At 41.5% G+C, this 12,904-nt stretch overlaps 1 protein-coding gene across 2 annotated transcripts in view; it reads left to right on the forward strand.

The window, feature by feature from the left end:
- LOC109030402 (apoptosis-resistant E3 ubiquitin protein ligase 1) overlaps positions 1 to 12,904 on the forward strand; it is a 61,032-nt gene that overhangs the window by 14,042 nt on the left and 34,086 nt on the right. Inside the window, exons 1-2 of one of the 2 annotated variants that reach the window (XM_019041347.2) lie at positions 5,854 to 6,216; positions 9,402 to 9,713. The exons of the other annotated variant lie outside the window; for it this stretch is intronic. Of the exons in view, the coding sequence (XP_018896892.1) occupies positions 9,641 to 9,713 (73 nt within the window). The 5' untranslated portion in view covers positions 5,854 to 6,216; positions 9,402 to 9,640. Of the gene's footprint in view, positions 1 to 5,853; positions 6,217 to 9,401; positions 9,714 to 12,904 lie in introns of those variants that run through there. 2 annotated transcript variants of the gene reach the window in all.

The raw sequence follows: 12,904 nt of genomic DNA on the forward strand, positions 1-12,904 counted from the left end.
CGTTTATAAAGCTCGTATTTGACTTAGTTTTTGCATAAATTTACTCATTTTTGTGGAAGAACGCTCATTTATGTACTTTCTTAGCCATCTTCGTTAGAATTGGAATCTACAGACTGGCAGTGAAATTTTGTGCGTTAGAGGTTGGTTAGAGGGGTGGCTGCACTTTCGGGCCCCAAGCCCTCCATGAAGCGATCTGTCCATACTCTCGCTAGAGTCCCTTTATACTGAGAGTCAAGACAATGAGAACCCATTTCTGATTGGTTCCCGTATTTTAGGCCTTTACAGTGTCACAAACGGGAATAAAGATTACATTTTCACCGATTGCAAAGATTACAATCTGGAATGGAGCAGGGAATGACGGGTTCGGCAAGGAACAAACGGAATGAGAGAAGGAACGGAGAAAGGAGTTTGAGAATGGGCCGATCAAAGATTACGAAAAACGTTCAATTTGTGTAATCTTTATTCCCGTTTGTGACTCCATGAGGGGGTGTTGTCCTGACTCTCAGTATAAAGGGACTCTAATAGGTATAGGGCAAGTACAAAGACATAAAGACGGAGCGAAAAATAAAGCAAAACAATACTTCCTCTCTACCCTAGGGGAGCGAGAAAGTAAAAAGCTGCTTTTCAACCACCTCTTCTATTGGCTAGAGAATTGGCGGCGAAATCGGGACAAGTTTGAAAGTCAAACGTAGGGCGGGAACTAAATAAAATTGCGGAAACAAAGTATTCTAGGTTGATTTTTGCCCAAATTCACTTACCCCGTCATATTTTTTTAACTTTAGGTTAGTTTTGGTCCGTCGTCAACCGATTAATTTCATTTGGGAGTAACGGTCATCTAGGACTGTAACGGCCTGGTTGAACCGGCAGAACCACCATGAGCAGAAGAAAAACTAACTTTATCCGAGATCACTGCCTGTTACCGAGAAAAAGTAAGTGTATTATAAAAATTCGCAGTCCCAACTGTCTTAGTATATTCGTTTCAGGCATCATCATTAATATCATTAATATAAACTTCGAAGGATTCTGCCTTTTTCTATTTCACTCGAGGGGAAGTGTCCCCTCCCGGACTCTCTTCCCCACCCGGTGACTGACGCTGCGCTGTGCTGAACGGTTCAGCCTGAACCTTTCCCCTACGTCTGACCGTTCCCCACTCCTCTGTCAATCGAACCATATGCCACCGCTTACGTATTGTCGCTCGCCCCCCCAGGTACCTACCGGCCAGCGGTCAGTTGATGATAAATCTCGCTCATGCTCCTACGCAGCTACGCATTGATTACCTACGCCAGCGAATTACTTTCCAAATAATTAGAATTTCTTCGATAATAGTTTTCTTTATTTATTCGACGGTATTTTTTCTCTGTTCTACTGTGATTTCCTTGGTTCTCTACTGTGTTTGACTGTGTTGAAATTTATATTAATACTCACACGGAGAAAAAACTTCGTGCATGGGACCCGACGTTGAGATCATATGAATCTCTTAAAACTTGAGGTCCAGCTGCCGAAATTCGGGTCAGAAATCTGAAACACTTCGGTATGCACCGAGTACTTCAGATGTGTGACCTGAAACCTTCGGTATATACCGAACTACTTCAATTGTCTGACCCGAACTTCGGCAGATGGACCTTAACTTTTCGGATGCGTGATCCGAAAACTTCAGAGATCCATATGATCTCAGCTTCGGGTTCCATGCACAAAATTTTTTTCTCCGTGTTTCCTTTTAGGGGACGCAACTAAAATTTCAGTAAATTTTTTCAGAAAAGTAAAAAAAGTGGCTAACAATGGTTCCTCACCTTCTCGTGGTGTTGGCTGTTTTACTAAGTGGGAACCGTCCATAAGATATAGTCTATTTCTTGCCCTGCCATTATTATTCTACAAGTTAATTGTGGAATGAGAATTTCATAATGTTTTCTATGAAATCTTCAAAATATAGTGATAAAAAATTTGCAACTACTACAAAATCGGCTCGCGAAGCGAGCCGAATGTCACTCGCGCAGCGAGTGACCGGGGGTCCAGGGGGCGTAGCCCCCGGCTAGGCGTGACGGGCGCGCGAAGCGCGCCCAGAACGGCTAGTTTAAAATACGTTTCGAAGAAGAAATGTGGAAAAATCAAAGGGACAAGTTCAAATCAAATTTCCGTTTGCCGCCATGGATTCCCGCGCTCATTTACACACTTACACAAGCACCCAGCGCCAAACCAGGCTTCACTTTTTCCCCGTGCTTTTAGATACGAGCACTCCATCTTTATGTCTTTGTTTTGGGCATACAACCAACGCATTTTCATGTTAGAAATTCGCAGGAGAGGGCGGCACTTTACTTGAAAGCACCGTTTTCATTGGCTCTCTGGAGGAATATTGTCACTTACTGCTGTCTTACCTAAAGTTACGTCATTTTTTTCGCACTTACGGTTTTCTCACACGTCTCGTTTTGATACAATTAAGATTAATTTTGCTGTTTTAGGTATTTCAGTGCTTTCATCTAAAAGAGATTAGACGGATTTTGAAGGAAACTAGATTTCGAAAATTTGACACTAGCTCTCTTCGCTATCACGGCAGTAGAGTGCCCATGTAGGGAGGGTATGGACATGTTGTTAATCTTGAAAAAATTTCTCTGATTACAGTTTTCGGTCCAATATGTTTTCCAGCTTACAATACATATAAATTCTAAAACTTGGCTCATCTAATTAACTACCCATCCCATTATGTGATATGTGTTGGCCAAGGAATCAGTGATCTAGAAAGAGTCCTCGTTCGCCGATTCCAATCGGTCGAATTCATTTCCGTGTTCGCATGGCGAGGTTTGAATTATTACCACGTCTTTTGATCACTGGAGACCTTCGAAACTATCGATTGTCGCCCCATAATCGTTGTGGCTACGCTTTCGCCTTCAGATTAGCAATTGAAAAAATATCGATTCCCGCCAATTCGAGTGTGCGACTCCGAGTAGGGCCTCCGGGGGGGGGGGGGTGTCCGGGGGGGGGGGACTCGTGTTCGAAAGTGGGTGGTGGGTGAAGGGTTGAAATGTCTTGTAGCTCAATTGAAACACGACCCACACTTTTCGTTCCGGATAATGAATTATTACGACTTGTTATTCCAGGCAGTGGGGTGTTTACGAGATCGATTATCGATATTCCTCCTTTGAAGCCATGGCAAAGTATCGATTATTTAGGTGTCCGTTGCGAACGCCCTGTTTATCGATCATTTTCCATGGGTTTAAATGGCAGATCAATCGATATATCGCATAACTCGCCACGTCACTGTTTACGAGGGTCCTTGAATTAGAGTCAAGGGCAATTCCCCACGGCGAAAAATAAGCGGATGTACGATTTGTAAATCGGTAGAACATGCATGTCTTTGCATGCTAATTTTTTATAAAACAAAAACAAACATGTGCCACTATTGCTTTAACAGCGATTGTTTCGCACGATGACTTCATACCCAAACACTCATGAGAGTCTCCATTGTCTCTAGTGGCGTGGCGTGGCGTGAATTGCGATGTATCGATTGTTAATCCATCTCAACCTATGGTAAAGAATCGATTATTAAGGTGTTCGATGCGAACACCCTGTTTATCGATCCTTTTCCATTGGTTTAAATGACATAACAATCGATGTATCGCAATTCACGCCACGCCACTGATTGTTTTTACTGTCAAACAAATTAACAAGACAGATGAGCACCACAAAGACAATATGTATGCACAACTACTTAGAGGTGCGCCTGCATTTTTTCATATATGCAATGAGGGCTACTTACCAGCTCGATAATTTATCTGCGGAAAGTGCCCCGGCACTTTCACAAAAATGTCCATCCACAGCATACCTAGCTATTCATCTGCGATAATGCAGATTTCTCGCCACGTTTTATTTTTTCAAACGAAAACCACGGAATCTTGTTTTTGATTTTTCTTCATCTTATCTATACTATAAGCTCCGAGACCTCCGAAATTTGCATAACTGGTAACGCTTAGTTCCTCTACTACCGGGCCGATTTTCATGATTTTTGCGGTTATCGATAGGCAATGGACCACTAGACAAGGTACGAATTTAAGCATTCTGATACATGTTTTTGAACCAAAATTTCACGTAGAACACGATGCGCACAACAAAAATTACTGAAATTAACTCCTTACAAAGATATTTGATGATTTTTGATGCGTGAATTGAAACGACCCGCTCATGAAAACTCAATGCTCTACGTGATTCACATCGCGCGCTAAACGTTATCATGACAGTCTCTGCGATATAAAAATCTGGCAACCTCAATCTTGACGCTTTGGCTCAGTTATAGCAAATTGCTGATAGTTTGAACAACACATGATGGGAAATGAACATTGCTCGATTGAGAAGCTTGCTGAAACCGTTGTAGTGGGCGATTTGACTCATGTAGAGTTTTGAGTTTCTTGTGAGCGGGCAGTTCAAATTCCTCGTAACCAATGTGAAATAAAAATGTTAATATCTTCGTTTGGATTTTGTTTCATTAGTTTTCGTTGCGCAAATCGTGCTTTACGTGAAATTCTGGTTAAGAAACATGTATCAGAATGCTTAAATTCGTACCTTGTCTAGTGGTCCATTCTGGGGAAAATTGAATTTAGCGGGAAATGTTGAATTTTGGTCTGTTAGTAGGGTAAGTGAATAGAAGGTATACTCTTTTGCTACAGACTATCTTAAAGCGACAAAACGCTCCATTCCGTTTCGTTTCAGTCTTGGCGTCAAGTTTAAAAGAAATGCCGATTTTTTCATTCGATCCTTATTGGTCCAATCGCTCCCGGCCAGATAAGAGGGATATTAGACAAATGAGAGTCGGGTATGAAAATCTCCCCATTGTTGGTCGTTCTTTTGCCGACGTGGGCGTAAGAGAGCGCGAAGCGCCTTTTGGGGGTTAGGCCGCGTAGCGACCAGAGGACATAGCCCCCTTGTTACCGCACAATGCAAAATAGAGAATTTGCAGGTGTCTGAAATTTGATGAATCTCGTGTTTAAGTGGAAACTACCGAGTGAACTGAACACGAGGATACCCTTGGTTCATGAATTGAACAATTATTGGAGAAGATATGACAAAATGATCTAATCTGCTATATTACATGTGTTTAAATGGGCAATGCCGCCAGATGACGTCATTAGGCGGTGCATTCTCTCACTTTTAAAGAAGACCAATCCACACAGGTCAGTCATTGCGCAGCTTTTTTGAAATCCACTCCCCCGCCCGGCCCCAACTCGCAGCACCCATTGTGACGTAGCATTGAGTGCTCCCATAAGAAATACATTGCAAGCACTCAATACTACGTCACTGCGCGGTAGAGTACCAAAACTCGTCCTCGGAAATGACTGACCTGTGTGGATTGGTCTTGCTTTTAAATTTATTTTTAGTCTGTTTCCCGTATCAGAAAAAAACTACAAAAAATACCGTGGGATCAGCTCTTTAAGCACTTTTAGATGAAGCAATAAAAAATGTGCATGCTAATTCTCCATTGTCACTATTCAAGCCATCAAAAATGATACCCAACACGAAAATCGAATCGCGTCCTTTTAGCGGGAACCGATTCCATTTGCATTTACTCAACGCGCTCCAACCCATCCGTCCCTCCCGCAAAATCGTGCACGGATTCGACAACCCCCCCCCCCCCCCCCCCTCCGCTCCTGTTGTGACGTCACCGACCGATGAAAGCAGCATCACCGGTCCACAACGAAATCCCGGTTTTCCGGGGGGATTTTGCAAAGCGCCCTCCCCCATCCCGCCCCCTCGCAACGCCACCGCGCATGCTCCCCCGCGGGGTTGCGGAGGGCCCGGGGGGTGGTGAGGGGAGGGGGGGGGCTGTAATGCGAGTTGTAGCGGGTTTCGGAGCGGGTGCTCAGTACCCTCATTTCACCCCCGGAATAACGAGTGCGTCCCCCCGCTTTTTTTTCGATTTTCCTGATTTTCCGCCTCCCTCGTCTTTGTCCCTCGTCCGTCCGTCGTCTGTCCGTCGTCTTTGTCCTCTTGTCTGTCCGTCGTCTGCTGTGTCGTCAACGCGTGTCTGGTGCGTTGGAGAGTGTCCGCGGAAGGAGGTTGGGGGGTTGTTTTGGTTCGAGTTTGTGGTAGGTCATGAAACTTGGGGACGGATCCGCCGTCAGCTGCAGTGTTTTCGCGGTCGAGTTCGGGTCGCACGGGCTTCCGATTCGTTCGAATTTCCATCCACTCGGTCCAGTCTTCGGGCTTTCAAAGTGTGATCGACCGTAATCAGTGCGTCATAGAGTTGTTTAATTTATTTACATGAATTTGAGCGGGTGCGCTGCGCATGTTCCCAGTCGTGTTTTGATAATGGAGATTTTGCATGTGCACTGAAAAAAAAATCTCGGTGTGTCTACTAAGAAAAGGGTAAAATTACCAAGAACTCAGGGTTCTATTTGATCCCGGTTTTTTCTTGGTAAAATTACCATCTATGGAATTGGTAATTTTACCGAGAAATCTCGGTAAAATTATTGAATTTTCTCGGCAATTTTACTGGACCTTGGTAAAAACGCCAATATTTTTTATCGACTGTGGTAGAATTACCGAGATAAAATGGCAAAGTTACCGGGAATTGATTACCAATAAAAGTGGTATTCTTACCTGAAAAAAAACTGTAAAAATACCGGTTTTTAGGTAAGCTTACCAGTTTGTCGTGGTAAAATTACCAATAATTTGTAAAAAAAAGTGAGATGGTAAAGGTACCAACGGACCTTGGTAAAAACGCCGAGAATTTTTTTTCAGTGTGTGAGGGATTTGCAATTTGACCATTGTTTCTTATGTAAAAGTTCGCGAGAAACACGATGGTGCCACTGGTTTTCTGTGCAATCAACTCCCAAGCTCAAAAAAGCTCTCATGTTGAGGCCAAAATGGAGGGGATATCCCACGCTATCCTGAGAGTCCACCTCTACATCAAGACAAACTCTCCATGCAAAGATAGGGAGCAAATACATTAGCAGGGTTGCCGTGTTTTCAGTTTTGGAGTCGCCAAATGAAGTGGCAGCCCTGTCAATGTATTTGCTCCCTATCTTTGCATGGAGAGTTTGCCTTGATGTAGAGGTGGACTCTCAGGATAGCGTGGGATATCCCCGGCCATTTCGGCCTTAACTTGAGAGCTTTTTTTGAGCTTGGGAGTTGATTTCAGAGAAAACCAGTGGCACCATCGTGTTTCTCGCGAACTTTTACAAAGGAATCAACAGTCAAATCGCAAATGCCTCACACATGCAACATCTCCATTGAATCCCTCAACTTAAAAAAAACAAGAATCATCTCATCACCCTCCGGCCGAAATATCACAAGCGCCATGCGACGTTTCAAAATTTCCGCCGCCATTTTATTTTTTTACGGAGAAATTTCTGGTCGGATCGGTTTGAAAATTCCACTTAATTTTATCGGCAGCTTAAAGAAATTTCAGTGAAATTTTCGGGCAGCTTTGTTGAGGGATTTCTCTGTAAAAAAATAAAATGGTGGCGGAAATTTTTAAACGTCGGATGGCGCTTGTGATACTTTGGCCGGAAAGTGACGATCTATAGATTTTTGGATTCAGCCAAGGTGTTCCATTTGGATCATTAGAAAGGTACTCATTATTAGCACATAAAATTGGCACGACACCCCCGCTAAATCCAAAAATCTATATTTAGTAATGTTGTTGCCAAAAAATCTAATAAATTAAATAATCATCAGACGGATTTTATCAAAATCATACTAATAGGACGGAAATCAACAGAATCAACCAGGCTCATACAGAATTTGCTTAATGTTTTCTAGTGTTTTATTAGCTTAAAAAGAAAACCTGGGTCACGTTCTGATTTGAAATCTTGCACGTAGGTATATTCCTCATATAACCATTGGAATATTACCGACAGTTCCAAGGTGTCATGTTGTTTAGTCCTCGATTGTAAAAATTAATATTGAAAAGAAACTAAGCTACGTGAAATGCAGTCAGGTCGTTTCTGGTTTGAGCCTTTCAATTGTTGATTATTTGAACTCAAATTTTCTAATCCCAATGGGACGAGTTTATAAGCAGAATCAGCCTAACTGCTTTCCCTGTTGCTTAATTGCCGTTCATATTTATTTTTCTTCTTGAGAGCTGAACTTTTTAATGCCTCAAAATTGTATATAATATTCCTTCTGATTGAGAAGAATATAGTTTTAAGATTTCTAATCAGAATGCCCCTCAGTTTTGTGGGTATTAAGATCATAAAACACGAGAAAAAGTTAAGTAAACTCTGATAAAAATTTGTTTCTGTAAAGCGCGCAGTTGACCCGTTGTCGTAACAGTCCTTTATTTTATTTGTCTCTTAATCTCTGTAAATATCTCAATAAAATCTACTAAGGAAGGAGGTGTAGTATCAATCGCAGTGAATCAACATTTTCTTTAATAGGAATACTTGAATTAATCTAGAATGAGCGACATATTCAAATAAAATTACACTCTAAATAAATCAGATGTCGTGTGAACACTAGGTTTGTGTTTGCTCGAAATTTCAGTTCTAAACTGACTTTTCACTGACTCCCATGAACTTTTTAGCAGGACCATCCATCGGATTGTGTTCAGAACAGTGTGATAGTCCTATGGGAACGTTTCTGTTCGTGTGAGTTGCCATGTGTTAATTTTGTCAGAAACACAAGCTTTGATAATCCTGGCGTCGACTCTTTGACGAGAATTCACGATATTCCACGAAAACAGACCAGCAAAAGCACCAACAATTGCTGAGAACGTACTCAAATGAAATAAAGGAACAGATATAAAATGATTACTAAATATCCTCCTAAAATGAACAAACCATAGGCATCCAAGAAATTTGATAAAACCTAAAAAAATTTCTTATCTTTTTTTGTATTAAACGAATATCTAATAAAAAGAGTCGAAACTCGAATTTATCCCGTTTTATCACAATTCATGCTGATTTTTGTCGATTTATTCCGATTTCTTGGAATTTTAATTTCCCGGGGTTGTTCCATAGCGTTTCCTGATTGGTCAATCAAACGACCAACGAGGAAGCAAATCAGCAGGACACCGACGTACACACAAAAAACGGCGTACATTTTTTTAATATCATAGTTTGAGTCCCTTTATACTGAGAGTAAAGACAATGTGAATCTATTTCTGATTGGTTCCCGTATTTAAAGCCTTCACAGTGTCACATGCGGGAATAAAGATTACATTTTCATCAATGGACTGTGGAATGGGGGGTACGACAAGGAACAAATGGAATGAGAGAGGGAACGTAGACAGGAATTCGGGAATGGGTTGACCAAAAGATTACAGCAAACGTCCGATTTGTGTAATCTTTATTCCCGTTTGTGACATCCATAAGCCGCGTTGTCATAAACATAAAAGGACTCTAAATATAGTAAGATACGATGAATATTAAATTGAAAAAAGACGAAACTAGAAGTTTGTTTTTTTTCCGTAGCATAATCTACCATGTCAGTTCAATCATCCGGCCACCATCTCAGGTTTTAAGCTTAATTTTAAAAGACTACCGCCATCGCTCCATGTAATGTGACACTTACCGGAAAATACCGCCATGAAAAACCAAAATTCGAGCGCAGAATGAGTTACAGCGCGTCAGAAACGCTTTCCTCGCCTCTTTTCGCCAGTGAGATTTTCCTTTGATTTTCCGGTGGACCCTTAAATCTTCGAATTTCGACAATGGACGAGCCGGAGATCCACTCCATCGGACTGACAACCACCTCGCTGCCGGCGAGTTATAGTAACTCCTCAGGTACTTAGTCGCCCTTCCTGAATTTTGCAATGGACCACTAGACAAGGTACGAATTTCAGCATTCTGATACACGTTTCTTAACTAAAATTTCACGTAAAATACGACGCGCACAACGAAAATTGCCGAAAGCAACCCTCTACGAAGATATCTAATGATTTTTGATGCGTGAATTCAAACTGCCCGCTCATGAAAACTCAATGCTCTGCGTGATTCACATCGTGCGCTAAACGTCATCATGACAGTCTCTGCGATATAAAAATCTGGCAACCTCAATCTTGACGCTTTGGCTCAGTTGTAGCAAATTGCTTATAGTTCGAACAACACATGGTGGTAAATGAACATTGCTCGATTGAGAAGCTTGTTGAAACCGTTGTAGTGCGCGATTTGACTCACGTAGAGCTTTGAGTTTCTTGTCAGCGGGTAGTTCAAATTCCTCGTGACCAATGTGAAATAAAAACGTTAATATCTTCGTTTGAGGTTTGTTTCAATAGTTTTCGTTGCGCGAATCGTGCTCTACGTGAAATTCTGGTTAAGAAACGTGTATCGGAATGCTTAAATTCGTACCTTATCTAGTGGTCCATTCCTCAATTTAAACATTTGCTAAACAATCGATTCCTGCCGGAGCACCTGGCCCCTCCAAGAATCGATACATTTCCATAGGTTTAAATAGAGAATAGACAATGTTGCCAATTTTCTGAATCCGCCAATGGATATCACACGGAGAAGAAAACTTCGTGCGTGGGACCCGAAGTTGAGGTCATATGGATCTCTGAAGTTTTCGGATCACGCATCTAAAAACTTGAGGTCGAGCTGCTGAAGTTCGGGTCACACATCTGAACTCCGCATGGAGAAAAAAACCTCGTGCGTGGGACCCGAAGTTTAGGTCACACGGATCTCTGAAGTTTTCGGATTGAGCATCCGAACACTTTAGGTCTAGCTTTCGAGGCTCAGAGCACACATCCGAAACTCCAGTTCTTACATCTGAAGTACTTCAGATGTAAGAACCGAAGTTTTTCGGATGTGAGAACCGAGGTTGTTCGGATGTGAAAACCGAAGTACTTCAGATGTAAGAACTGAAGTTTCAGATGTGTGATCCAAACCTCATCAGCTGGACCTAAAGTTTTCAGATGCTCAATCCGAAAACTTCAGAGATCCATATGACCTCAACTTCGGGTCCCATGCACGAAGTTTTTTTCTCCGTGCACATACTTTAAATGGTCCACTAAGTTGCCGTGATAGCGAAGAGAGCAGGAAGTCCAAAAATGAAATTTTGAGAAAACGGGCTCAGAAGCTTCTGAGCAGAAAATTTTATCTAAAGAAGCCTCCATTTTTCGTCAAATTGCCACTAATCATCCGGAAGACTCCTAGAAATCGTTTGAAAGATTAAAAATCGACCGATTTTACTTCAATTACGTGAAAAGGGTATTTTTCATTTTCGTTGTAGGCTAGTGTTAAGCAAGACAGCTGCAAGTGATATCTTCTGCGTGCTTTCGTGGTTGCGTTTTGGACACACAACAAACACATTTTCGGGTTAGAAATTGGCAGAGAAGGGTGGCACTTTACTTGAAACACTGTTTTCATTGACTCTCTGGAGGAATATTGTCACTTACTGCTGTCTTGCGAAAAACTACGTTATTTTTTTCGCACTTACGGATTTCTCTTATGTCTCGTTTTGATACAATTAATGTGAATTTTGCTGTTTTAGCTATTTCAGTGATTTCATCTAAAAGAGATGAGACGAATTTTGAAGGAAACTCGATTTTGAAAATACGATACTGCTCTTCTCGCTATCACGGCGGTGGGGAAGGTACGAATTTAAGCATTCTGATACATGTTTCTGGATGAAAATTTCACGTTGAACACGATTCTTGCATTGAAAATTACTGAAATCGACTCCTAACTAAGATATTAACGTTTTAATTTTACATTAGTTATCGGAAATTTAAAATGCCCGGTCATAAGAAACGCAATAATCCATGTGAGTCAAATCGCGCCTCACAACAGTTTCGGCAGACTTCTCGCCAGCATTGTTCCTTTCCCACCCTGTATTGTTCGAAGTGTAAACAATTTGCTGCAGCTGAGCCAAAGCGTCAATATTGAGGCTGTCAGACTTTCATATCGCAGAGAATGTCATGGTTAAGATCAGTGTGCGATTTGACTGTCGTATAGGCTACCTATTGTTCTGTCATGAGCGGGAGGTTTGAATTCACGCTTCAAGAAACATTAAATATCTTAGGAGTTAATTTCAGTCATTTTCTTTGGTCAAGTCGTGTTTCACGTGAAACTTTGGGTGTATAACATGTTTCAGAATTCCTAACTCCGTTCCTTGTCTAGTGGTCCATTGGACTTCATGTCACAAGGAAGGACCAATATTTCTGGCTCATTTTATGATTCACTCCTAAAATGGAACTCTTACACGTGTCAGGAATTCGCGATTTGAATACTGATTCCTGTGTAAAATTTCGTAAGAAACACGATGGTGCCACTGGTTTTCGCTGAAACAAATTTCAAAGCCCAAAGAAAGCTCTCGAAATTGAGGCCGTATTGGAGGGAATATCTCACGCTTTCCCGAGAGTCGACCTCTATATCAAGACAATCTCTCCATGCGAAGATAGAGAGCAAATACATTAACATGGTCGCCACTTTATTTGGGGACTCCATAACTGGATTGCATTTTGCAAAAAGGAACCACTAGCATTGCAGTGTTGCCAAGATTGTGCAACTTCTTTTGTCTTGGAGGAAAACTTCGATTATCCATTAATAGTTTCTATTTTACTCGCTAAGAACTGTAAATTTAAGACAAATATTACCATCTAAATTTCATAGTTTTTCACGATTTCCGCAATTTTATTGCAAAAGATGAAGTTGCACAACCTTAGCATCATTGCAATGCTAGTGGTTCCTTTTCGCAAAATGCAATCTAACTGAAAACACGGCAACCCTGCTAATGCATTTGCTCCTATCTTTGCATAGAGAGTTTGACTAGGTATCGACGGGGAAAGTCCGCAATCACCTATCTCATTTGCGATGTCTGAAAATCTCCGCCTCTATGTTATTTTTCTTAAAGAAGAGCAAATTGACACCATTCCTTGAAGTTTATGCAGAATTTTCTTCGCACAGAGAAGAAAAATCACGGCAATTTTAAAGAATTTCCGTTTAGTTTTCCGTTTAAAAAATAAAGTATGACAGGA

This window comes from Bemisia tabaci, chromosome 9, assembly GCF_918797505.1.
Source record: "Bemisia tabaci chromosome 9, PGI_BMITA_v3".
In the NCBI taxonomy this organism is placed as follows: Eukaryota; Metazoa; Arthropoda; class Insecta; order Hemiptera; family Aleyrodidae; genus Bemisia; species Bemisia tabaci.